Source organism: Nicotiana attenuata, chromosome 3 (genome assembly GCF_001879085.1).
Source record: "Nicotiana attenuata strain UT chromosome 3, NIATTr2, whole genome shotgun sequence".
In the NCBI taxonomy this organism is placed as follows: Eukaryota; Viridiplantae; Streptophyta; class Magnoliopsida; order Solanales; family Solanaceae; genus Nicotiana; species Nicotiana attenuata.
In genome coordinates, this window is record NC_031991.1 from 21,000,995 (window position 1) to 21,027,789 (window position 26,795).

Below are 26,795 nucleotides of genomic sequence, written 5' to 3' on the forward strand. Positions count from 1 at the left end.
GCCATAACTTGATAGTTTTCACATACTCGAAATTGTTTTCGGCTAATAAAATATCGTCCACATAAAGAGAAAGAATTACAAACATTCCGTTGGACTTCTTCACATAAATGCAATGGTCTTCATTGATCATGGTGAAATCATATGAGATCACCTCCTTGTGAAATCTCAAATACCATTGCCTTGAAGATTTCTTCAGGCCATAAATAGATTTTTTCAATTTACAGACCTTCTTTTCTTCGCCTTTAACGATGAAGCCTACAGGCTGTTCCATGTAGATTTCTTCGTTCAGTTCTCCATTGAGAAAAGCTGTCTTCACGTCCATTTGATGTAATTCCAAATCCAAACGTGCAACAATAGCCAAAAGTAAGCGAATTGAGGTAAACTTCACAACTGGTGAAAATGTTTCCTCACAATCTATTCCAACTTCTTGAGTAAAGCCTTTTGCCACCAATCGTGCCTTGTATCTTTCTATTGACCCATCCGCTTTGCGTTTAACTTTGAGAACCCATTTGTTCCCAATGGCTCTACGCCCAGGCGGAAGGTCAACTAGATCCCAGACTTGTTGGTTTTCATGGACTCTAATTCTTCTTTCATTGCTTTCATCCACTCATCTTTTCCAAGGCTAGATAAGGCCTCAGTCACAGACTTTGGCTCATCCATTTCTGTGGGAGATACCAAAAAAATATAATCTTCAATTTCATAAGTACGTTTGGGTATATTTTTCCTGTCACTCTTTCGTAGTTGAAATTCAGGTTCGTCAGAAGGATTTTGGGATTGAGAGTTCCCACTCCCACTCCTACTCGGATTAAGAATAAGATCTTGATCAATTTGACTATCAACTATGTCAGAAGACACTTGCTGACTATCTGAGTTCAACATTTCATAAAGAGGCTCTCCATTCTTTACCTAGACCTTCTTTGGAAAATCATTTTCCAAAAATATGACATCTCGCGATTCAATCTCAATAACACTTCCATCCTCTAATTCACCAATGAACACATACCCTTTGGAGTGTTCTGAGGGGAGAGAACAACGAATTGTGTACCTTATTGATGCAGCGAAAACCGTTGAACTCACCACCAAAAGAATTGCCACAAATCGTATTCTGAATCTCCGGGAAACAGAGTTTTTGTTCACAAACTAAATGCCTAAAGTTCACTGTGTTCTTCCTTTTTAATTTTTTGCACCTCAAGAATCTCTGTACTGAAGAGAAATATATAGAGAAAACGAGATGGGGAGAACTACCGATGAAAACCACCACTCCACGTTCTCACGTCTCTCAAAAGAAAACGTGCGGTAGTTTTTTAGGAGTAATAAAACCTACGTGTAACCTCCTTAGGTTTTATCTCTTTTAAAACGGGTCGGGTCCGTCCACATGGGCGACCCACGACCCAAACCTTATATCCAACAATATAGAAGTTAAACTCTATGAAATTATCGTAAAATGAGATTGAAGATAATGCCGTTGACAAGCAAAAGCTTATACAGTTCGTAGTTTAATGTCTAGCAGAAGCTTGTACAGTTCGTGCTACTTGTTCTATCTTTACTTTACAAAGCTCTTCTTCTAAAAGTATTTTGAAAAGGCCAAAAGATAAAATTGGAAATTAAAATTTTCCAAATTTATGTAATGTAAACAACACACATGTTTTACCCCCCGTACTATAATCTCGTCTTAAATCCAATAAATCAAACATCTAAAAAAGTATATCCACTAAATAATCATGTCATTATTTAATCCCCATATTATATTTCATACATTATATTCCTAATATAACTCGTCCCCAAAGTAAACAACCCCTTAACTTATTTACATCACTTTATCCAACTCAACATTTCGTTTATTACCACGTTGTGAATAAAATAATTAACATAATCTAATTAAGAAAAAAAATTAAATTGTCAAATTTTATTGCCTCAAATAAAGAAAAGAACATTGCAATGGCCACTGAGATATACTTGCATATGACAAAGGAATTAATAAACTTTATTTTGAACAGTTTCTAACGTTAAAATCAGTAGTGCAGAACTTACTAATAACAACGACGTGCCTATATTCTCATTTGCAACTATTATACAGCAGTTATGAATTGTGTAGATTTGGAAACCAAATGGTTTCCAGGTGCTGATGTTGCTCTATTCCTCAATGGGAGACAATGCAAACATGTCTTCTTTGAGGGAGAGGTAGCCCAACAGTTATGGATCTTCTTTATTGGTGGAGCATGGACACCAGAAACAAGGCAGATAGTTGGCTACTACAGGTCATGCCAATATATGCTAGGAAATTTGGAAGGGGTCATGTGCCTATAAATATGGTGAGCAACAAAAACTCAGTTCAAAAGATGAAGCACCAGATTTTTTGAATATGAAGGCTGTTATAGCCTTCCCCTCATATAAAGGGCAGCCCGGTGCACTAAGCTCCCGCTATGCGAGCGGTCCAGGGAAAGGACCGCACCACAATGGTCTATTGTACGCAGCCTAAGCTCCCTCATGTGAAGTTCATAATTCATGGCCTGGATAGTGTGTTTTAGTATAAAGTCGTTAAGCCTGTTGCTAGGTGGAAACTTGTCTACTGGAATAAACCACCTCATGGCCTTGGCAAATAGCAGAAGCAGAGGAATTGGGAGCATAATCAGCGATGAGAGGGGAGACCTGATCATGGCTGTTTCAGCACCTACTGTTTGCAGTAGCAATAAAAGAAGCGTAAGCTCTTTCTGCAACATTTAGAGTTGAATGGTGTGCACAACAAGGCATTTCAAATGTCTTGTCGGTGTTAGATTCTCTCATCATCAATAATATGTTCACTAGGGAGAACTTCGAACTGAAGCATATGATAGATGACATTAATCAGCTTTTGATTCAGATTAATGGTCAGACAATGCATTGCTATAGAGAAGCTAACCAAGTGGCTGCTGCCTTGGCTGAACAGGCTTCAACAAACAATGGGTCCACACTCCTATTTCAACATCAACATCTACCTAGAATGGCAAAGGGACCTTACCATCTAGATAGCTCCCAGCTCCCTAGCATTAGACTAAGATATGACAATGCTAACTTTTTTGTAAGTTAATTGTATAGAGGAAGCTTTAGATGTGGGATCTCATACAAATGTGCAATCTTAAAGCTGTTTTGTAGCCTTTTTGAGGATCCAATTGTATCGAAGGAGGTCAGGCCAAGCCCCCATCCATTGTATGATCCTTTTCCTTAATATATCCTTACCCAAGGCACTTATGGGTGTTGATTAAGAAAAATATACTAATACAGCATTAACGATACACACTGCACTTCCGTATTAAATTCGACAGATATGAAAATTACGGCACAGCTAACACTGGTATTATTAATACAAAAACCAAATTTTCAGCCAAACGTCAAACTAGTAGCACGAACTTTAGTACTCAGATTATATGTAATATGGTCAATCAAACAACCCCAAAAAATACAGAAAAAGGCGCAAACAAGATAAAATCTAAAAACGAAAATAAGGTCTCCAAGGGCAGCCAAGGAAAACAGTTGAAGTACTCCCAGTAAATCCCCCATGCCATTAGGATCACTCAACTACAATCACTTATCAGTATTTCCAACACTTGTTGCAGTCATAACTTAGGAAGTACACTTTGATCAATAAACTAATGTTGTCTTCTCGAATTGCCAAAAGGAGGATGTTGATATAGTAGGCCAGATGATGATAGCTCTTGAAGCTCTAAGCCATTACAAAGCCAATGAAAGTTACTTGTACAAAAGTCAAGTCGACCAGACAACTAATTGACTTTAGATTCTGAAGTTTTTCAAACAGTTGGAGCATTGAGAATATATCAAGGTTGTGCAAATGATTATGTCTTTTTTAGAAGATAGCCCAGAATGATGCCCAGTAATCCAATAATGAGAACATATATAGTTGGGATCCCACCACGACTACTGTTACGTTCACGTCTCAAGAGCGCCTGCATATGAAAAATTTCATGAAGTTCAAAAATAAAATTCAGAAAACCGGATTTTAGCTTCTTGCCGTGCCAGAGTAGGCAAAGTCCCCTCTTTTGTGTCATTAATTTCAACACAAATGGAGACTTTTTGCATGCATCCACTGGATGCATTTAATAAATTCCCCTTCATCAAAAAATGCAAATTGAATCTTTAACTCGAAACTAGAAAACCAAACCAGCCTGACCCTTCTTTTTGAAATACTAAAGATAATAAGTAGCTAATTGAGCATTCATGAAAAGTAAGCAAGTGTTGATTAACCAATTCATCAGAAAACTAATATAAATAGGTTAGGCTTGTCGGGCTGATGAGTTCATTTTACTCATGCAAACAGCAATGCAGTACATTACTAATTATCTTTTTTTTCATGCTACCAAAGCATATCAGGCTAACCAAAGCAAGAAGGATGTGGTTTTCGTACTTAATATTTTGAGAAGATGTGTGTCTCATACTTACCAATCTCTCCTGCGAACCAACCAGAAGAAATCTCGATAGAAAATATTTTGATTGGAAACTTATCCATTTTTCTCTTAGACGTAGTTTATGTCCTTTTCTTTTTTATCATATTATGTATATTGAGTTTTAACACTTTTCTCCAATACAATCCAAGTCTCTAGCTTCAGAAAGTATTAAAAGATCATGTGAAATTGTCAATGGTAAGCAGTAGTGAGAAGTACACAATTTTCGAAGAAAGGGAGAGCAAGTCGTAAAATATATTTATACATTTCCATCTAAAGAACAATATTTGTACATTAGAGCCCTTACCAATTCTTGCTGAAGCTTATTATTTTGCTGTATAACAGAATTTTTCTCTTCTGTCAGCTTTGAAATCAGTGCCTTTGTCTGCAAACAAGATAAAGAACCCTCAACCTCCATTCTTAATAACTAACCCACATAAATGGAAGAATGGAGAATTAACCCTATCATAGGTTTGGCTAAATTGGTAAACTATAGACACTGAGACCAGCTTTATTACGAAGCAAGTATTCAATAAGATAAGCAGCGTGGAAATACTGAAGAAGAAAATACTAGTACATCCTGAAGGGACAAATGATCATCAGTTGATGAAGAAAAGAAACTAACTATAGGTATACCATCAAAGGTTCAATGAAGTCAACCAAATCAAGTTCAGAGCAGAACAATCACCAAAATATACTTGTACAAGCCTAAACGGTGACTAGATTCCGAAAAGAAAAAAATTAACAAATAGTTTAAGATAAACACAAGTACAGTTTATTATACGAAAAGCAGCACAGGACGATTCCACTCAAGAACTTCTAACACTCGAATATTGACAGCTTCTCCAAGTAATATCTCATGCTTTAAGCATCCAAACTCATTGATTGCGGTCTAAGTTAAAAACAAACCACATAGGATACAGAGCACCGGGACCTATATCCTAAAGGATGAGAGAATAGTAAATATCCAACTGCATCAGAAAGTAAGGCATGTCTCCCATTGTATTGATCATGAGAATAAATGGCAAAAAATGGAAAAGTCACCCGAAAACAAAAGGTAATAGAGAGCGGGAAATACATTTGAAATGGAATCAAAAATTATCTACAACCTGGTGAAAAAATTTGTTACTCTCAACCGAGATACACTTCTGCTGGACTTTGTACAAAAATGAAAAATGGAGACAATATGCTATGTCGATTTGAATCACATAGGTGACAGAAGCAAATAAACAATGCCACATTAATATACTACTCTAAGCACAGGAATTGTTCAATGCAACATGAATGAGAATATCATGTCCTAATTCTTCCGCAAAGAAAGGATCCAACGGCATTCTTTTAATAAGAACGATTAAATACGGATTGTAGTATAACTATTGCATAACATGCCATCTTACAAAAGTTTGAAATACAAGGGCTTCATAAAATTTTCAACATAAAAGGCTCCATTTCGCAATTGTCTTGGTAGATTTGTTGGAAGAATGAGTTAATTAGGGAGACATGTTCCCTGCTATCTGTTTTATGAGCAGTAGATAGAGCAACCTCACATCCAGCATCGTCAAAATATAAAGAGATGGGAGGAATAGTTTCCTGCCAGCTTTCCTCGTCCATATACATTTCTTTGAACATCTCTCTCTCCTCTTTTTTTCTTTTTGATACATCAACAACTATGTCTCAATCCCAAACTAGTTGGCTTCAGCTATATGAATTCTCTACATCATTCAGCTCCATTTTAGCACCTTTCAAAGTAGTTTATTTAAAAAGAAAAAATGAACTACATAGTTAGTACCCATACTGTCCCACTTTAAGTGTCCTCTTTTGTCCGGAAACATTATTAAGACAAAAGGATGAAGAATAAATGGACCAGTACTGTAACAGGAAAAAGTCATGGGAAAGATCGAAGCTGGGTATTATATCACAAGGAACTATGCACAAGATTACTAACAATATCGAAACATCTAAGATCAACAAGCTTCACCAGGAAACTTTTTCACTGACTTGGTAGAATGAACCAAGGCGGAATAAAGAATAGTACGAAGAAGCTATGAGCCTACAATAATTCCACCAAGGACAATCTTCATTAATAGAAGGTTCATTAATCAACTACTCCTATTAGAAGACTGTCTATATGAGAATCAAAAAAGGTACTGTTATTGACTCTTTTTTTAAAAAGAGATTATAACAGCTAATCCTCTCCAAATGGTTTAGCATCCTTCCGCCAACTACAGTACTTTCATGGTTCTACCTCATTGTAGTGTCACTACAATATGCGAGATTTCAACTAACCATATTAACCATAACCGAACAGGATTTAAGTAAATGACTAAATGTCACTTTATATTCCAGATTTGGAGTGAACATATTAAACATTTCACTGTTCTAGGAAGGTTAAATGACGATTAAATGGCTCTAATTGTGAATTTTATGTTTTGCGGGAGTAAGTCGTGCTTATGAGGACTTAGGACAGTGTTTGGAGCTAAATTAAAGCAAGGAAAGCCCCTCGGAGTTGAGTACGTGTGAAAGAAGTAAGAAAAGAAGAGATAAATAGCTGATCCACTCTAGCGTGGGCCAAGCGCGGCCACGCTAGAGCAGAAGAAACAGGGCAGTGTTGAAGTCGATATGCGCGGCCCAAGCGCGGCCGCGCTAGTCACTCTGAAACGCGAAAATTTTAGGGGTAAACTTGGAAGTTTGGGGGCAATTCCACTTAACCTATAAGAGGTCCAGCTTGCCCAAAAAGAGGATATCAAGGTTTTTATAGTTTTGTTCAAGGCAAGAAGAGGCAAGAGGCAAGGAGGATAATTCTGCATCGAGCTCTACCTTTCTTCCTTTTGTTTTTATCATTCATGACGAATTTTGTTGTTGTTATTATGAACACAATTATGAGTAGCTAATTATTTAGTCTAAGGTTTTGATGGAACATGAACTTCCTGTTGTGTTAATATAGTTTGCCCAGCTTAATCTCTATTTGCTCAACTACGTTCTTGTTGTAGTTAATTGATAGGATCCTCAATTAGCTGTGCCTATTTAATATGTATTACTCGGGAGAGATTGCATATTTAGGTAGTTGTTGAACACCACTACTCCCAAAGTATATGAGGAATCAATAACCGAGGGTTTAAAGGTGGGATTAGGGATAACGAAATCTTGGGTGCGATCTAAGTGAGCTGTAGTAAAAGTCAGCTAGTGTAACTCGGGAGAGTGCGTCTAGTAAATTCTGGTAATTACTCGGGAGAGATTTACGGTAGTAAGAGTGCTCATGATCGATAGAGATGATTAGGCAAATCTATACGAAACATAACAGGAAGGGTTTCCATCAACAGGGGAAATCACAACCTTAGATCATTCTCTTATTTGTTTACAACCCAGTCATAGTTAGCTTTTAGTTTACTTAATTTTATTCAGTTATAGTTAGTAGAAATATCACCAAGTGTTATTCAAAATATCTGGGAAGTTGATTACGGAGAATTCAGTGAGTCTGACAAAAGTAATTGGTAGGTTAATTCCCTGTGGGATTCGACTCTGGGCTAAATACCCGGATTATATTTGCAACAACCGCTTTGTCCTTCTTGTAAGGCATAGTTGGGCGTGATCAAATTTTGGCTCCGTTGCCGGAGAATTAACGGTGTTATCAATTACAATTGAAAGAAATACAAAAATTCTTAGTGTAGTCAGTTTTCTTCATTTTCAATCCATACATTGAAATTTTAACGTTTGCTAACTTGGTTGTACAGGTGCATGCCTAGAAACTCATCGAGAACTGGTGAAGTGTTTGAAGCATTATCAGATCCTGAGAAAGTTTTCAAGGCCTTGAATCGGGCCAACCGGAAAAACAAACAACAACAATCAACTCAACAACATGAACCAGACGTGGCAGAGCTGGTAAACAACAGAAACAACAACGGGGATAACGTGGTAGACCCAGGTGCGCAGGTAGTGGCACCTCTTGTGCCAGATGCTCCTCTATATGACTGGGCGCAACCCACAATAGAGAATTTGGCCACAGCGATAGTAGTCCCGCAGATTCAGGCTGACTCTTTTCAAATAACAAACAACATGCTGCACTTGTTGCAAAACAAGGGATTATTTTCGGGGTCATACATTGAATCTCCTGTCAATCTGCAAAACTCAAAGGCAGCCCAACGTAACTCAGAAAGCAATAAAGTTGCTGTTGTCCAACGTAACTCAGAAAGCAATAAAGTTGCTGTTGTTTCCATTCTCAGTGACAGGAGCTGCCCAGAATTGGCTAAATTCACTCCCTATTAATTCCATCACGACTCTGCCCAGACTTGGCTAAATTCACTCCCTATTAATTCCATCACGACTTAGGAAGAGTTAGTCAAGCAATTTGTGAATAAGTTTCATCCACTCAACAAGACTGCTCAGCAAATTGATGAAATTTTGAGCTTCAGACAGAAACCAACGGAAACATTACAAGAAACATGGAAACGATTCAAAGGGATGTTGGTTATATGTCCGCACCACGGTATTCCAGAGCAGATGTTGGGGCAGCGGTTTTACATGGGTCTAACAGATGGCGTGAAGGCTAATGTTGATGCTTCAGCTGGTGGAGCATTCTTGAGCAAATCATGGAGAAAAAGCCAGATCCTGCTTGACAAGATGACACAGAATTCGGGGTGGACAACCAGGAATGCACCTCACTCTAGTAGTTCGCTCAGTGGCCTTAGATCCAGCCAACACTCTTGTTGAGAATATGGCCACTTTAATGACACAAATGAGCATACTCACCAAAAAGGTGGAAGAGTAAGGGCAGAAGCAGCAGGTGCACACTGTAGATACAACCAATAAGAGCTTATGCACATCTTGCATTAGTCAGCCAATTGGTAGCCAGTGGAATGCGGAAAGTGATCATCATCACTACCCTGAGAGCATGAATTATGTGTCTAATTATGGGGGCCAGAGACAGGGTGGTCAGAATTGGGGCCAACGAAATCAGCCATACAGGCCAGTCCAGCCGCAACACAACAATGGAAATATGGGAGCCATGCGACCTCACGATAATGTGGCGCCCTACCAAAGGCCACAGGGGTACAACAACCAAAATCAGCAGCAGGGTTATCATCCTCCTCAACAGCAACATGGTGGGAGACAGGAAGATGGGTTTGCTAGACTCGAGGCAATGATGCAGCAGGTTATTGGGTCAAATGCGAAAATGAGTGAAAGAGTAGATGCACATGAGTCAGCCATAAAGAATATTGAAGTGCAAATGGCTCAGATTTCGATGTCTTTGAATAATAGTCCTCATGGGACATTGCCTGCAGACACAGGTAAATCCAAAGGATCAAGGCCCAAAGCAGCTGACGACCGTAATGGCAAAGACCTAGACTTGGAGCAAGAGAGGGCTCGAGAAAGCAGACAGGCTGAGACACTTGTACCAGTGCCCATTGAGCTAGATGATACAGCAAAACTGACAGAGGTGACGGTACAACCTGCCCAGGAAGAAACCAACACACAGATTGAGGCTGAGAAAGAAGCTGAGACAGCCCATGAACCGGTAGTTGAGGTGGTGTCTGACAAAGAGAAAACCCAAATCACTGGGAAGAAGAGACCTCCAGCACCATTCCCACAGAGGCTGGCCAAATACCAAAAAGATGAACAATACAAGAAATTCTTGGAGATGTTGAAACAAATTCAGGTATATATTCCATTGATTGATGATTTGAAGGAGATGCCTGGTTATGCAAAAATTATGAAGGATTTGATGTCCCGAAAATTCGACTTCCAAGACTTGGCCACAGTGACTCTAACTCAGACCTGCAGTGCTGTGGTGACTAGACCAGTTGCTGAAAAGTTGTCTAATCCAGGGAGTTTCACAATTTCCTTCACAATTTCCTGCACTATTGGTAACTTTGCCTTTACCAAGGCACTCTGTGATTTGGGGGCTAGCATAAATCTTATGCCCCTGGCGATCTATAAGAGGTTGGGGATTAGAAGAGCTAGACACACGTCTATGTTGTTGCAGCTGGCTGACAGAACTGTGAAAAGACCCTCAGGTATTTTGAATGACGTGTTGATACAGGTAGGGAAATTTGTGTTCCCTGCAGATTTTGTGATTCTGGATTGTAGAGTGGTTGAAGAAATTCCCATAATTTTGGGAAGGCCGTTCTTGGCCATGAGGCGAGCCCTCACTGATTGTGAAACTGGGGAGCTCAAGATGAGGTTGAAAGATGAGGAGATAACATTCAACGTGCAGAAATCTATGAGGCGACCAAGTGAATTCGCCAATTGTTCTCTTATTGATGCCGTGGATGTAATCGTGGAAAAAGATGATGAGACATTGACTATTGAGGATCCTCTTGATGCATGTCTTATGAATTTAGATGAGGTGAATGGGGAAGAAAATGCAGAATGGGTGCTGGCTCTTGAGGGCAAAGGCTTTTGGGAGAGATCACTTGAATTTGAGCCCCTGCATTTAGAAAAAAAAGAAAATCCTCCAGCCAAGCCATCCATAGAAGAACCACCAAAGCTGGAGTTGAAGCCACTGCCCGCCGATCTCAGGTATGCGTTCCTAGGACCTAACTCCACATTACCTGTTATTATCTCATCTAGTTTGTTAGATGTGCAGGCACAACAGCTTTTGCAGGTACTCACGAAGTACAAGACTGCCATTGGGTGGACCATGGCAGACATTAAGGGGATCAGCCCGGCATATTGTATGCATAAAATTCTGCTAGAAGAGGGGCACAAACCTTCCAGGGAGCACCAAAGAAGGCTGAACCCCAACATGAAGGAAGTGGTGAAGAAGTGGTTAGATGTGGGAATCATTTTCCCCATCTCTAACAGCAACTGGGTTAGCCCGGTACAATGTGTTCCTAAGAAGGGTGGTATGATGGTGGTAAAAAATGATAACAATGAGTTGATCTCTACAAGAACCGTCACAAGAACCGTCACAGGTTGGAGAATTTGTATGGACTATAGGAAATTGAATCTGGCCACACGGAAAGACCACTTCCCACTTCCCTTCATTGATCAGATGCTTGACAGACTAGTAGGGAGGTCCCACTTCTGTTTTCTGGATGGGTACTCAGGGTATAACCAAATCTCCATTGCACTAGAGGACAGAGAGAGAAGACCTCGTTCACATGTCCATATGGGATTTATGCCTTCCGGAGGATGCCTTTTGGCCTATGCAATGGACCCGCCACATTCCAAAGGTGCATTATGGCCATATTCACCGACATGGTTGAAGACATAATGGAGGTGTTCATGGATGATTTCTCAGTGGTAGGAAACTCATTCGATGAGTGCCTTACAAACCTGACCCGAGTGTTGAAAAGGTGTATCGAGACTAACCTTGTACTTATTTGGGAAAAGTGTCATTTCATGGTACAAGAGGGTATAGTGTCCCATGCTAAAGTTGATGTGATAGCAAAGCCGCCACCCCCACATCAGTCAAGGCAATCAGGAGCTTCCTCGGGCATGCCGGTTTCTACCGGAGATTCATCAAAGACTTGTCAAAAATTGCCAACCCTCTGTGTAAGTTGTTAGAAAAAGATCACCCTTTCGTGTTTTTTGATGATTGCGGGGTAGCATTCGAGGAGTTGAAAAAGAGGTTAGTCACAGCACCCATCATTGTTGCCCCAACTGAGAGCAACCATTCGAACTCATGTGTGACGCAAGTGACTATGCAGTAGGGGCAGTACTAGGACAGCGGAAAGACAAGATAATGCACCCAATTTACTACGTCAGTAGAACGTTGAGTGGAGCCCAGATGAACTACACTGTGACCGAAAAAGAGATGCTGGCTGTGGTGTTCGCATTCGACAAGTTCAGATCATACCTGATTGGCTCTAAGGTAATTGTATATACTGATCATGCTGCTCTCAGGTACTTGATTGAAAAGAAGGAGTCCAAACCGCGCCCTGATTCGTTAGGTGCTGCTACTGCAAGAGTTCGACCTGGAGATTCGTGACCGTAAGGGCACGGAAAACCAGGTCGCTGATCATCAATCGCGACTTGAAGGAGCTGAAAACTCAGTTAAGGCAGAGGATATTCTGGAAACTTTTCCAGACGAGCAGCTACTCGCCACAAGCCTTGAGGAAGTGCCATGATATGCAGACATTGCAAATTACCTGGCAAGCGGTATAGTTCCCTATGACCTTTCCTCTGTGCAAAAGAAAAAGTTTTACCGTGACTGTCGCATCTATTACTGGGATGAACCTTATCTGTTTAGAATTTGTGTTGACAATATGATCCGGAGGTGTGTCCCCGAGATAGAACAATCTTCTGTTATGCAGGCATGTCACGCATCGGCATATGGCGGACATTTTGGAGGAGTCAGGACGGCAGCAAAAGTTCTAAAAGCCAGGTTCTACTAGCCAACCGTGTTTAAGAATGCACATCAATGGGTGAAGGGTTGTGATAAATGTCAGCGAACCGGGAACATCTCCCGTCGCCATGAGATGCCCATGAACCCAATTCAAGAGGTTGAAGTGTTCCTGGGCCCCTTCGTCAGCTCATTTGGCAATAAGTACATACTTGTTGTTGTAGAGTACGTGTCCAAATGGGTGGAAGCTGCAGCACTCCCCACTAATGATGCAAGGGTGGTGATGGGGTTTTTGAAGAAGAATATATATTAACCCGTTTCGGGATGCCAAGAGCTATTATCAGTGACGGAGGCACTCACTTCTGCAATCGAGCCTTCGAGAAATTGCTAGAAAAGTACGATGTGCGCCACAAGGTGGCAACCCCATATCATCCTCAGACCAGTGGACAGGTCGAAGTGTCGAATAGAGAAATAAAGAGTGTGCTGACCAAGACTGTGAACGCCACAAGAACTGATTGGGCGAAAAAGCTAGATGATGCACTCTGGGCCTACAGAACCGCTTTCAAAACACCAATTGGTATGTCACCATACAAGTTGGTGTCCGGGAAGGCCTGTCACTTGCCAGTGGAACTAGAACATAGAGCTTGGTGGGCATTGAAACAGCTAAATCTGGACATTGAGGCTGCGGGAACAAATAGAGTCACAGAATTGCATAAGCTAGACGAGTTCCGATTTCTTGCTTTCGAGAGCACGAGGTTATACAAGGAGAGAATGAAGAGGTTGCACGACAAGAACATTGTTGAGCGAAATTCAATCCCGGAGATATGGTGTTGCTGTATAACTCAAGATTAAGGCTATTTCCGGGTAAACTCAGGTCACGATGGTATGGACTATTTCAGGTGGTCGAAGTGCTCCCTTCAGGTGCTATAGAGATTGCCTCAGAGAAAGATTCCCACACATTTAGAGTCAATGGGCAAAGATTGAAACCATATGTGGGCATGGATGAAACCAAGGAAGTGTCAGTGATCCATCTGACTGAACCTCAAAGGTCGAGCGAGCCTTAAATGCGCTCATCTGCGTCGTGTCGCGACGTTAAATCAGGCGCTGCATGGGAGGCAACCCATTGACTTGTTGTAACTGTCGTGCCACGACATTAACTAAGGCGCTGGTTGGGAGGCAACCTGATGCGTTGTGACTTTAGAGTAGTTAGAATTTGTTATTTTTGATTTTAGTAAGTACTAACCAGTGCTGGTGAGCTTGGGCGGGTGATAAGTCCATCAGTCGCGGAAGGAAGAGGTAAAAAATTTGAAAAATCTCAAGGCCCAGGGTGAAGGTACTATGGCACCTTCCAGGAAACGCCGAACAACAGGTGCTTCATCCAGCGGCCAAGCTGGATCCTCCAGGGCGCGCGCTTCAGCTCCTGCTCGTCCTTATGATATTAACCGGTTCGTCTCCCCCGCGGCTCAAGACCGTTTTGCTGAAAAGGCTCCTAAGAAACCAATACCGGAGAGGGGCATGGATCTAGGGTCGCTCCACCATGGGTGTCCCAACTTGTACAATGCGCCGGTCAGGCGTGGGCTACAAATTTTCTTTGAAGAACCAGATGATGGGAATTTGATGGTTGTGCGCGAGTTTTATGCTAACGTTAAAGAACATGTGGATGGTGTAGTAACAGTGCGCAAGAAGGCTGTGGATGCCTCTGTTGAGGCTATTCGGAGAATATACCGGTTGCCCACACCTGTGGCGGAAATGGAGGATTTTTATGAAGCCTATGGCAGAAAATACACTCAGTGAGAGCTATTCTTTGAAACATTTGTGTGCCAGGCAAGGAGATTGTGTGGATGAAATATGGGCGTAACTTCCATTCAGTGGCACTCACTTTTGAAAGGAAGTGTTGGTTGTATGTCATCAACAACCGCCTGCTCCTGTCCTCCACCACCACGGAAGTGAATGCCCCTCGAGCTGCATTAATTTGGTGCTTTATAAATGGTCATAACTTTGACGTAGCCAAGCTTATTCACGAGGAGATGTTTACACGTTGTCCGATGAAGAGATATGGTTTCTTCTTCCTTTCCTTAGTCACTAGGCTTTGCCGGGCAGCCCGGGTGCCGGAAAATTTGAGGGTGGATGGAATAGTGCCGAAAGAGGTACAGTTTCGCGCTTATAAGGTGACTACCGGGAAGGAGCCTGTGGCACCTGGTGGTGATGATAGTGATGACTCTGATGCATCTGGGGAGGGAGAGGATGAGCAGGAGGAAGTAAGAGCCGAGTCGCCCGCCCATGAGCAGGTTGCAGAAGCTGCAGGACCATCTGGGGTTGGTCGGGTTACCCGGTTAGCAGCCTTAGAGCAGGAGATGGCAGGGATGCGTACCACTGTCGCAGACTTGGGAACGCGAGTTGATGCTTTGGCCACCCAGAATGCTAAATCTGAGAAGAAAATAATGGGCTGGCTGCGAGCTCTGGTTTGTGCATGTCATCCCGACCCGGGGACGGTCTCCGATCAAGATTGATCCATCGGGGAAGTTCCCTTACCTCACATTTCTTTATTTTGTATGCCATGAGGACATGTCTTCTTTTTTAGTGTGGGGTGGGGATACTTCGGTGTATGTATATGTAAGAACATGATTGTTTTATGTTTTCTTTTGTTTTGTGGCTTTGAGTAGCAGTCGAATTAGGTGAGTCGACTTGTCCCGACAACGGATCTCATTCGGCGGGGTTCTTGAGGGTCTAAGTCGACGTTTAAAAAAAACCAGAAATATGTTGGACTTTTCCTGATGACGGATCTTCTAGACAGTTTTCTTGAGGGAAGTAAGTCTAAAGAAAATACAAAAAAGATTTCCTGTTTTAGGTAGTGTAGTAACTCCCCCTTGGTTTTTCTTTGGGCCGCGGTTCTTTTCCAAGGGTTTTGCTTGAACCGGATGTAGTTAGTTTTTGTTTATTTTGTTTCTAGTTTTTCTTTGGTACTTATGGGCTATGAGCTGAGATAGGAAGAGAATCCCTTAGTGTTGTTACACCTGAACACAATAGACACTAGAGTGTGACGCTTAGTCTCAGTTGTTGATTCTTGTTAGAGTGCCTTAAATTGTATGTTTGTAACTAACTTGAGTACTCAAACGAGAGTGTTTTGATAAGTCAATCTGGAGTGAGTCATGTGCCATGTGTGTGAGAGTTGTATTGTATTCTATGCTCTGCATTTGATGCCTAGAACTTGCCCTGTGTGTTTGCAAAGCGAAATGGTAGCTTTATTCATTCTTAGAAGTGATATAGGCATTTCTTTGTTAAGCCAGATATATAAAGTAGACCCACCTAAATGCGATACATCGTAGTTAACCCCGTTGAGCCTATAAGCCTGTTTCTTTGGCAACCACATTACAAACCTTACCCAATTGTTTGAACGGCCCATCTGTTTGAACCCCTTTACCTCCCATGAGCACTTGAATGGTTATGAAATATGCAAAAGTTAAAGTGTGGGGTGGTGGTTTGGTTTTTGAGTGGAACTAATGAAATAGAGAAAAAAAGGTGCAGTGTTTTAAAAAATGAAAGAATAAGCGCCACTTAAGAGAAAAGAAAATACGTAAATGTAGTCCTTGATAAGTGGTGACTTGATACAATTGCACCTAAAGGAGTTTGGGGTATTATAAATAGAACTGTGGTGGAATGACTTGATTCCCTTGCTTGATACCAGGTGTCCCAAGACTATACCCTCTTGTACCACGAAATGGCACTTTTCCCAATTAAGTACAAGGTTAGTCTCGATACACCTTTTTAACACTCGAGTCAGATTTGTAAGGCACTCATTGAATGAGTTTCCTACCACTGAGAAATATGTTGGACTTTTCCTAATGACGGATCTTCTCGACAGTTTTCTTGAGGGAAGTAAGTCTAAAGAAAATACCAAAAAGATTTCCTGTTTTAGGTAGTATAGTAACTCCCCCTTGGTTTTTCTTTGGGCCGCGGTTCTTTTCCAAGGGTTTTGCTTGAACCGGGTGTAGTTAGTTTTTGTTTATTTTGTTTCTAGTTTTTCTTTGGTACTTATGGGCTATGAGCTGAGATAGGAAGAGAATCCCTTAGCGTTGTTACACCTGAACACAATAGACACTGGAGTGTGACGCTTAGTCTCAGTTGTTGATTTTTGTTAGAGTGCCTTAAATTGTATGTTTGTAACTAACTTCAGTACTCAAACGAGAGTGTTTTGATAAGTCAATCTGGAGTGAGTCATGTGCCATGTGTGTGTGAGTTGTATTGTATTCTATGCTCTGCATTTGATGCCTAGAACTTGCCCTGTGTGTTTGCAAAGCGAAATGGTAGCTTTATTCAGTCTTAGAAGTGATATAGGCATTTCTTTGTTAAGCCAGATATATAAAGTAGACCCACCTAAATGCGATACATCGTAGTTAACCCCGTTGAGCCTATAAGCATGTTTCTTTGGCAACCACATTACAAACCTTACCCAATTGTTTGAACGGCCCATCTGTTTGAACCCCTTTACCTCCCATGAGCACTTGAATGGTTATGAAATATGCAAAAGTTAAAGTGTGGGGTGGTGGTTTGGTTTTTGAGTGGAACCAATGAAATAGAGAAAAAAAGGTGCAGTATTTTAAAAAATGAAAGAATAAGCGCCACTTAAGAGAAAAGAAAATACGTAAATGTAGTCCTTGATAAGTGGTGACTTGATACAATTGCACCTAAAGGAGTTTGGGGTATTATAAATAGAAGTGTGGCGGAATGACTTGATTCCCTTGCTTGATACCAGGTGTCCCAAGACTATACCCTCTTGTACCACGAAATGGCACTTTTCCCAATTAAGTACAAGGTTAGTCTCGATACACCTTTTCAACACTCGAGTCAGGTTTGTAAGGCACTCATTGAATGAGTTTCCTACCACTGAGAAATGATCCATGAACACCTCCATTACGTCTTCAACCATGTCGGTGAATATGGCCATCATGCACCTTTGGAATGTGGCGGGTGCATTGCATAGGCCAAAAGGCATCCTCCGGAAGGCATAAATCCAATATAGACATGTGAACGAGGTATTCTCTCTGTCCTCTAGTGCAATGGAGATTTGGTTATACCCTGAGTACCCATCCAGAAAACAGAAGTGGGACCTCCCTACTAGTCTGTCAAGCATCTGATCAATGAAGGGAAGTGGGAAGTGGTCTTTCCGGGTGGCCAGATTCAATTTCCTATAGTCCATACAAATTCTCCAACCTGTGACGGTTCTTGTAGAGATCAGCTCATTGTTATCATTTTTTACCACTGTCATACCACCCTTCTTAGGAACACATTGCACCGGGCTAACCCAGTTGCTGTTAGAGATGGGGAAAATGATTCCCGCATCTAACCACTTAATGATCTCCTTCTTCACCACTTCCTTCATGTTGGGGTTCAGCCTTCTTTGATGCTCCCTGGAAGGTTTGTGCCCCTCTTCCAGCAGAATTTTATGCATACAATATGCCGGGCTGATCCCCTTAATGTCTGCCATGGTCCATCCAATGGCAATCTTGTACTCCGTGAGTACCTGAAAAAGATGTTGTGCCTGCACATCTAACAAACTAAATGAGATAATAACAGGTAATATGGAGTTAGGTCCTAGGAACGCATACCTGAAATAGGCGGGCAGTGGCTTCAACTCCAGCTTTGGTGGTTCTTCTATGTATGGCTTGGCTGGAAGATTTTTTCTTTTTTCTAAGTGCAGGGCTCAAATTCAAGTGATCTCTCCCAAAAGCCTTTGCCCTCAAGAGCCAGCACCCATTCTGTCAATTCTTCCCCATTCACCTCATCTAAATTCATAAGACATGCAGCAAAAGGATCCTCAATAGTCAATGTCTCATCATCCTCTTCCACGATTACATCCACGACATCAATAAGAGAACAATTGGCGAATTCACTTGGTCGCCTCATAGATTTCTGCACGTTGAATGTTATCTCCTCGTCGTTCAACCTCATCTTGAGCTCCCCAGTTTCACAATCAATGAGGGCTCGCCCTGTGGCCAAGAACGGCCTTCCCAAAATTATGGGAATTTCTTCATCCACTCTACAATCCAGAATCACAAAATCTGCAGGGAATACAAATTTCCCTACCTGTATCAACACGTCATCCAAAATACCGGAGGGTCTTTTCACAGTTCTATCAGCCAACTGCAACAACATAGACGTGGGTCTAGCTCTTCTAATCCCAACCTCTTATAGATCGCGAGGGGCATAAGATTTATGCTAGCCCCGAAATCACAGAGTGCCTTGGCAAAGGCAAAGTTACCAATGGTGCAGGAAATTGTGAAACTCCCTGGATCAGACAACTTTTCAGCAACTGGTCTAGTCACCACAGCACTACAGGTGTGAATTAGTCACTGTGGCCAAGTCTTGGAAGTCGAATTTTCGGGACATCAAATCCTTCATAATTTTTGCATAACCAGGCATCTCCTTCAAAGCATCAATCAATGGAATATATACCTGAATTTGTTTCAATATCTCCAAGAATTTCTTGTATTGTTCATCTTTTTGGTATTTGGCCAGCCTCTGTGGCAATGGTGCTGGAGGTCTCTTCTTCCCAGTGATTTGGGTTTTCTCTTTGTTAGACACCACCTCAACTACCGGTTCATGGGCTGTCTCAGCTTCTTTCTCAGCCTCAATCTGTGTGTTGGTTTCTTCCTGGGCAGGCTGTACTGTCACCTCTGTCAGTTTTGCTGAATCATCTAGCTCAATGGGCACTGGTACAAGTGTCTCAGCCTGTCTGCTTTCTCGAGCCCTCTCTTGCTCCAAGTCTAGGTCTCTGCCATTACGTAGACTCACTGCCGTCAGCTGCTTTGGGCCTTGATCTTTTGGATTTACCTGAGTGTCTACAGGCAATCTCCCATGAGGACTATTATTCAAAGACATCGAAATCTGAGCCATTTGCACTTCAATATTCTTTATGGCTGACTCATGTGCATCTACTCTTTCACTCATTTTCGCATTTGACCCAATAACCTGCTGCATCATTGCCTCGAGTCTAGCAAACCCATCTTCCTGTCTCCCACCATGTTGCTGTTGAGGAGGATGATAACCCTGCTGCTGATTTTGGTTGTTGTACCCCTGTGGCCTTTGGTAGGACGCCACATTATCGTGAGGTCGCATGGCTCCCATATTTCCATTGTTGTGTTGCGGCTGAACTGGCCTGTATGGCTGATTTTGTTGGCCATAATTCTGACCACCCTGTCTCTGGCCCCCATAATTAGACACATAATTCATGTTCTCAGGGTAGTGATAATGATCATTTTCCGCATTCCGCTGGCTACCAATTGGCTGACTAATGCAAGATGTGCGTAAGCCCCCATTGGTTGTATCTACAACGTGCACCTGCTACTTTTGCCTCGACTCTTCCACCTTTTTGGTGAGTATGCTCATTTGTGTCATTAAGGTGGCCATATTCTCAGCAAGAGTGTTGGCTGGATCTAAGGCCAGTGAGTAAACTACTGGAGTGATAGGTGCATTCCTGGTTGTCCACCCTGAATTCTGTGCCATCTTGTCAAGCAGGATCTGGCTTTCTCTCCATGATTTGCTCAAGAATGCTCCACCAGTTGAAGCATCAACATTAGCCTTCACGCTATCTGTCAGACCCATGTAAAACCGCTGCCCCAACATCTGCTCTGGAATACCGTGGTGCGGACATATAACCAACATCCTTTTGAATCGTTCCCATGTTTCTTGCAATGTTTCCATTGGTTTCTGTCTGAAGCTCAAAATTTCATCAATTTGCTAAGTAGTCTTGTTGGGTGGATAAAACTTATTCACAAATTGTTTGACTAACTCCTCCCAAGTCGTGATGGAATTAATAGGGAGTGAATTTAGCCAAGTCTGGGCAGCTCCTGTCACTGAGAACGGAAACAACAACAGCTTTATTGCTTCCTGAGTTACGTTGGGCTGCCTTTGAGTTTTGCAGATTGACAGGAAATTCTTCAAGTGCTGTTGAGGAAAAATTTGATAATGAAATAAGGAGAAAGGTGCACTGTTTTGAAAAAATAGAAGCCACTTGAATCGAAATAGAAAGATAAGAAAGAAAAAAATTGTATTGTTGTGGAAAAAAAAATATTCCTTGCTAAGTGGTGACTCTTGATGTAATTGTGCTTAAAGAAATATGGAGTTAATATATATGGAGGTGGAGGTGGAGTTATGGTTTGACATAAGTATGGGCTTGAATGTTAAAGTATATGCATAAAAGTGCTTAGGGAGGTGTAGTCACTCTTATAGCTAAATGTATCCTACCCCTCCCGCAACCTACATTACAACCAAATAAAGTCCTACTTGATCCTAGACTGAATGAGCTCGATTAGTAGAGTAGTACACTATGGGCAAGCCTATGGTGCATCTTTTGCGGCATATGAATGTTATTTATGAGAGTGAGTGAATTCTTTCTATCTTGAGTTCCTAAGTGCTCTTAAATTTTATTGTGTGGAACTACTCTATTTTGTTGTGTGAGGGCACTTGATTCATGAAGGAAAGGTAATGTCAGTGACCATTATGTTAGAGTAAGTGGATGAGTTGTGAATAATGCCCGGTGCTTGTAAGTCAAATCTTGAGGTGAAGATGTTACACTTTTGTGCTTAGTCTATTTTAAGTATTCTTGGTATGATGAGTTAGGAGAATTGTTTAAAAAGGTCGCGTCTATATAAATTGTAGTTTGATTGCTCGAGGACGAGGAATGATTAAAGTGTGAGGTGTTGATGATAGGCTATAATTACGTATTTTAGTCGATTATTATATTCCAATTTACTACACTTTAATTGAGTTTGAGCTTTAATCGCTAGTGTTTTGCACTAATGGTGTGTTTTATGCCTTGTAGGAGTGATTTCGAGCTATGTAGATGTTATGGAATGAATTCAAGTGATTTGGAGCTTTGAAGTCTGAGTAAAAGCTCAAGGAATTAAGTCGGGATCGTGTTCGGGGATCAACGGATGATAGTTAAGAACGAACGACGAATCGAGTAGGCATATTCCACACTATCTAGTAAAATGCACATAACTTTTCGTTCAGAACTCCATTTGGGCTCCATATATGGTTGGAAAGCTAACTCAAAGGGCTACAACTTTCATGTTTTACGTTTTTCTAAATTCCCAACAGAACAGGGTGAAAAGTGTGCGTCAAGTACGCGGCCGCGCTCAGGCCGCGCTCGTCGGGCAGAATCAAAGTGGATATGCGCGGTCCAACCGCGGCCCAACCACGGCTGCGCACGTCCTATCCGGGAGAAGTGTCCTTTTTCGCGTAGGAGAAGGTGTAATTGTTTGGGCCCGACCCTACTTGGTATATATACATGGAAAATGATATTTTGACACACCTTTCACATACTTTTGACATAATTTAGACCTAAGAGGGCTAAGGAGACCGGGGATTCGACCTAAGGAGACAAGAACACACTAGGAGCAAGGCGGAGAATTCTTCTAAGAGTTTTTCACTTCCTTCTTCCTATTTCTATTATTGGTTATGAATTCTAGTATTGTAGTGATGCATATTATTATGAATAGCTAATTTGTTATCTAGGGTTTTGATGGAACCTTTTGTAGGATAAATTCTTGTTATGTTTTTATATAATTGAGCCGTTAGATTTCTCTACTTGTTCAACTACGTTATTATTGTGGTTGGTTGAAGAGCTCTCGATCGACTGTGCCTATTTAGTATGTATTACTCGGGAGAGAGTGCATATTTAAGTAGTTGTTGAACAACATCACTCCTAACGTATATGAGGGATCAATACAAAGGGTTTAAAGGTGGGATTAAGGATAACGAAACCTTGGGTGCGATCCGAGTGAGTTGTACTTAATGCCAGCTAGCGTAATTCGGGAGAATATGTCTAGTAAATTGTGGTAATTACTCGGGAGAGAGTGACGACAGTTAGAGCGCTCATGATCGGTAGAGAATACTTAGGCGAATTTATAGAAAACGTAGCGGGAAGGATTCCGACAATTGGAGAAATCATAACTCTAGACCTCCTTAATCTTGTCTCTAACCCTTAGTATCTTTAGTTGTTAATTTACTATTTTAGTTTGTTAGTTAATTAGTTAAACACAAGAATCTTAATATCTATAAGTTAGGAATTGTTCAACCTTGTCTTCTTGGTGATATTGAATGTAGCTAAGCCTTACTTCTCTGTTAGATTCGACTCCGGACTTGTAAACCGGATTATATTTGCAGCGACCGCTTAGTCCTTTTTATAAGGCATAGTTGGGTGTGATCACAGAGCATATGTGAAGTCAGATTTTCCCATTAGCATTCTAGCTAAACAATCAGAAAACCTGGTGGGGCTAATAGAAACTTGCAACAACAGACAAAACTAATAGCCTCAAATATAAAATAGAATCTGTTCCACAGTAACTAAGGGTGTTCATCTTTCGTTTGGAGTCAATCTTTACCTAAAAGAAAAAATAACTATATTGGTTTCTTGGTTTTCTTTTGTCACGTGAAAGACAAATTCAATGCATTCAATCTATTGGAGTAAAAGATAAAGTTCCAATAAGTCTACACACGTTTAGCAGGAATTGAACAAATGATCTAATGAAACATCCTAAGGAATTTTTTCTATGATAACTAATAATTAATACACTTTCATTGATCGAACAACAACTTGCACTCATATATACAACAACAGCAACCCAGTGTAATCCCCACAAGTGGGGTCTGGGGAGGGTAGGATGTACGCAGCCTTATCCCTATCCGGGACGGGCAGAGAGACTCATATATTCAAAAATTAATACTCCCTCCTTTTCAATTTATGTGAACCTATTTCCTTTTTAGTCAGTTCTAAAAAATAATGAAACCGTTCCTAATAAGGAAAGGCTTTAATTTTAGATCTAATATTACTAATGAGAAGCTTTCTTAACCGCACAAATGATATGGCATGTTTAAGACCACAAGCTTCAAAGTCTTATAGCCACATAAATGTTATGGCATACCTAAGACCACAAATTTCAAAAGTCTACATTTCTTTCTTAAACTTTGTGCCCAGTAGTCAACTAGGTTCAAATTTAGAAGAATAAACATAGGACTCCTACAATATTCAACATAGAATACAGAAGTTAAACTAAAACTTAAACAATGATGTGCTTTGTTTGTTTTACAATTGCCGATAAAACACAATCTCAAAATCGAAAACAAAAAGCCATGGATGCTAGTTATGCCTAAAAAGCATGAGTACTAGAATCATGAACAGTATCTCTTATTCATCAAACTATTTATGCTATTTGAACCTCAATCCCAGAGCAAACCGAATAATGTCGAGTTTTCTCAATCTAATACCATGCAGTACCAAACTAGGAACATACGTATTGGTTTATTAAATCAATTGAGTTGATTCTTCGGGTTTTTCCATCGGACAACTTGTGGTGTTACGCATGCCATGACATTTTTGCGGCTATAAAAGCATATTATTAGGTGTAAAATGAAAAACTTAAAGTTAATTGTTTCCAAATAAAGAAAGATGTCATTCTTTTTGGCGTACTAATAAGGAATAGTACCACATAAAAAGGAACAGAGGTAATAGTCGTTGTCCGAGTGTCAATTTCACAAAAGAAACCCAACAGTTATACTTGGGGTCGGGATATGCCATGTCTATTTTCTAATCATATTGGAGCTTTAACTTTCAATATGTCAGTTTAAATTTTGTCACAGTACTAAACCAACCACACTGTTAAGCACTGCAGGAACAGTAGTAAAAAGGAAAACTTAGACAATCACATGACATTCTGTGGTTTCTGATAGTAGAATGTTGTCGTTCGTATTGAATTATACAGCTAGCACTGATACTAACGCTGGCCAACAAATAATTAAAAGTGAAGATTACCTCCGACGAGCTGTCTTGCTGCTCATTATATGCCCTTGAAATCTGTAGCCAAAGTATCCAGGCATTTTATATTCCAATCAAGTTCTGCTTTCCAAAAGGACACATTTTTATCTTCAATGACATTAAGACACAACATTTAAAAACTTACATTATTAAACTCGGATGTATTTACAGCTCCATTTTCAGACACTGAGGCCCTAGGAGAGGAACCTTCCTCGGAACCCTCCTGCACAGGCGATGGTGGTTGTTGAGGTGGAACGTAAACGACTCTCAACTTACAATCCTCCACATGATTCCCCTCCTCCTTATTGAACTAAAACCAAAAAGTGGATATAAACCATGCTAGTTCTCATGAATATGGCACAAAAGGCCGCAAGTTATTCATAACAACAATTAAAGTGTTACCATCTCAGGTGTAATGTCCTTTGCAGCAGCGCCAGGGCTTGCAACAACACTTTGAAGTAGGAACTTATCCTTGCATTGCATGTCTGCTGGAGCCTCCTTCTGTGCTTGCATTGTAACTGAACCATAAATGGTAAACAAAAGAAAAAAAGAAAAAAAAATTACTCTTTCTATTATTTGACCAGAAGTTTTAATAGTTAAATTCACTTGTATGTTCCTTCTTCCGTTCATGTGACCCTATTTCCTTTTTAGTATGTTAAAAAAGAATGACGCCTTTCTCAATCTGAAAACATTTTAACTTACACTTCCCATTTAATCCTTAATGACAAGATTTTATAGCTACATAAATGTTATAGCAGCATATTTAGACCACAAACTTCAAAAGTCTTATAGCCACACAACTTTTTGACATGTTTAATACTATAAGTCTCAAAAGTCTTCTTTTCTTTCGTAAACTTAGAGCCCGTTTGGACATAAGAAAATTTTCCCTTTTTCCGAAAAATTTTCACTTTTTCCGAAAACAGAATTTGTTTATCAAATTTTCATTTTTCACTTGAACATGCATTTTGGAATTTTTCGAAAATTTGAAAAACTCCAAAAAGTTATTTTTCGAAATTTTCACTCAGATCACTCACAAAACTTCAAAAATACCCCAAAATTATATTCATGTCCAAACACAACTATAATTTTCAAATACCATTTTCACTTGAAAAAATTTTTCACTTTTGGAGAATGTTACAATTCTTATGTCCAAACACCTAGTACCCCGTTAGCTAGGTTCACATAAATAAAACAGAGGAATATATATAAGTAATAGTAGAGGAAAATATTAATATAATTGTTAAAACTTAGTTTGATAGAGAAAACATCCCATCAAATTTAAAAGTTTGAATTGTTTAATGCATTTAAATTCGCTAACTTGTATATAAATGAAATGCTGTCAAACATTTTGAAATGTCCCAAAAAAGCATAGTGAGAGACCTGTGACATCGCTGGCAGAGTGAGGCATGACAACTCCAGTGTTGGGCCTTACACAATATTTCTTTGGATTCGTCGTCTTCACCTAAAAAGGGAAAAATTCCAACCTTCAATAGTTCATTAAGAGTTTAATCTCTGTGTATTGGCGGTGTAAATAATATTTTACACTATCAGGTGACCTAAAAGGAAATTGCAAGTAACTCTATTTGATATAAGCATTGATTGATAATCTAGAATAAATGCTAAGTCACATGCCATAACGGGTTAAGTTACACTACTATTTTACACTTTCAGTCATATAACTTAAATTCTTTCAAAAAAACAACAAAAGTGCTAACTACACTTTCAAAATTAGCAAAGTTACCTTGAAAGCGACATAGTTATCGGACTTGTTTGTCAATTGTATGGAGCATGAGATCTGCTTCTTCAATTCAACTATCGAAAAGAGCACAAAACACACACAAAAAATAAATTAAATTAAAAATAGAGAAAGCGTAACACGGATCTGACAAGTGAAAAAAATGGAAATGTTTCTAGAAGTTTCTAATTTGAACAAAGTGGAGAAGCTTACAGGGAAACTGAAGCTCAAGAGGCTCGATTTGAAGTAGCTCTCCACCGCCGTTACTCATTCCGACGCGATTTGCTAATCGGCCGGAGAAGCGATTTTCCGGTGGCGGAAGTTGAACTTAGAAATGATTTTCACGGCGAGGATCTCGAATATTAAGGGAAATTAGATATTGGGTGGGTGGGGGGTCGAAATTTTGGGAAATTTGAGTTGGACAGAGAGAGAGAGACAGCGAGCGAGAGATGGGTGGAGTGATGGATGCCAATAAGTAAAACGACGGTGAGAGTGTCGTTTGTCCAGGTTTGATGCTAAGGAAAC

At 40.4% G+C, this 26,795-nt stretch overlaps 1 protein-coding gene across 1 annotated transcript; it reads right to left on the reverse strand.

Moving 5' to 3' along the window:
• On the reverse strand, positions 3,312 to 26,795 carry LOC109223390 (vesicle-associated protein 1-2-like). The gene is made up of 8 exons (XM_019387683.1): positions 26,484 to 26,795; positions 26,277 to 26,347; positions 25,916 to 25,997; positions 24,938 to 25,053; positions 24,681 to 24,845; positions 24,533 to 24,574; positions 4,744 to 4,821; positions 3,312 to 3,941 (listed from the first exon to the last, which is right to left on the reverse strand). Exons 1-8 carry the CDS (start codon positions 26,539 to 26,541, stop codon positions 3,831 to 3,833), a joined length of 723 nt encoding a protein of 240 aa, XP_019243228.1. The 5' UTR covers positions 26,542 to 26,795; the 3' UTR covers positions 3,312 to 3,830.

Bases quoted from the DNA above. Each gene is read 5' to 3' on its own strand.
- LOC109223390 (XM_019387683.1), bottom strand. From the start codon at position 26,541: ATGAGTAACGGCGGTGGAGAGCTACTTCAAATCGAGCCTCTTGAGCTT. The intron at 25,998-26,276 runs GTAACTTTGCTA...TTCCCTTTTTAG, and splicing joins ATAACTATGTCGCTTTCAAG to GTGAAGACGACGAATCCAAA. The intron at 25,054-25,915 runs GTCTCTCACTAT...TTTATGGTTCAG, and splicing joins CTCTGCCAGCGATGTCACAG to TTACAATGCAAGCACAGAAG.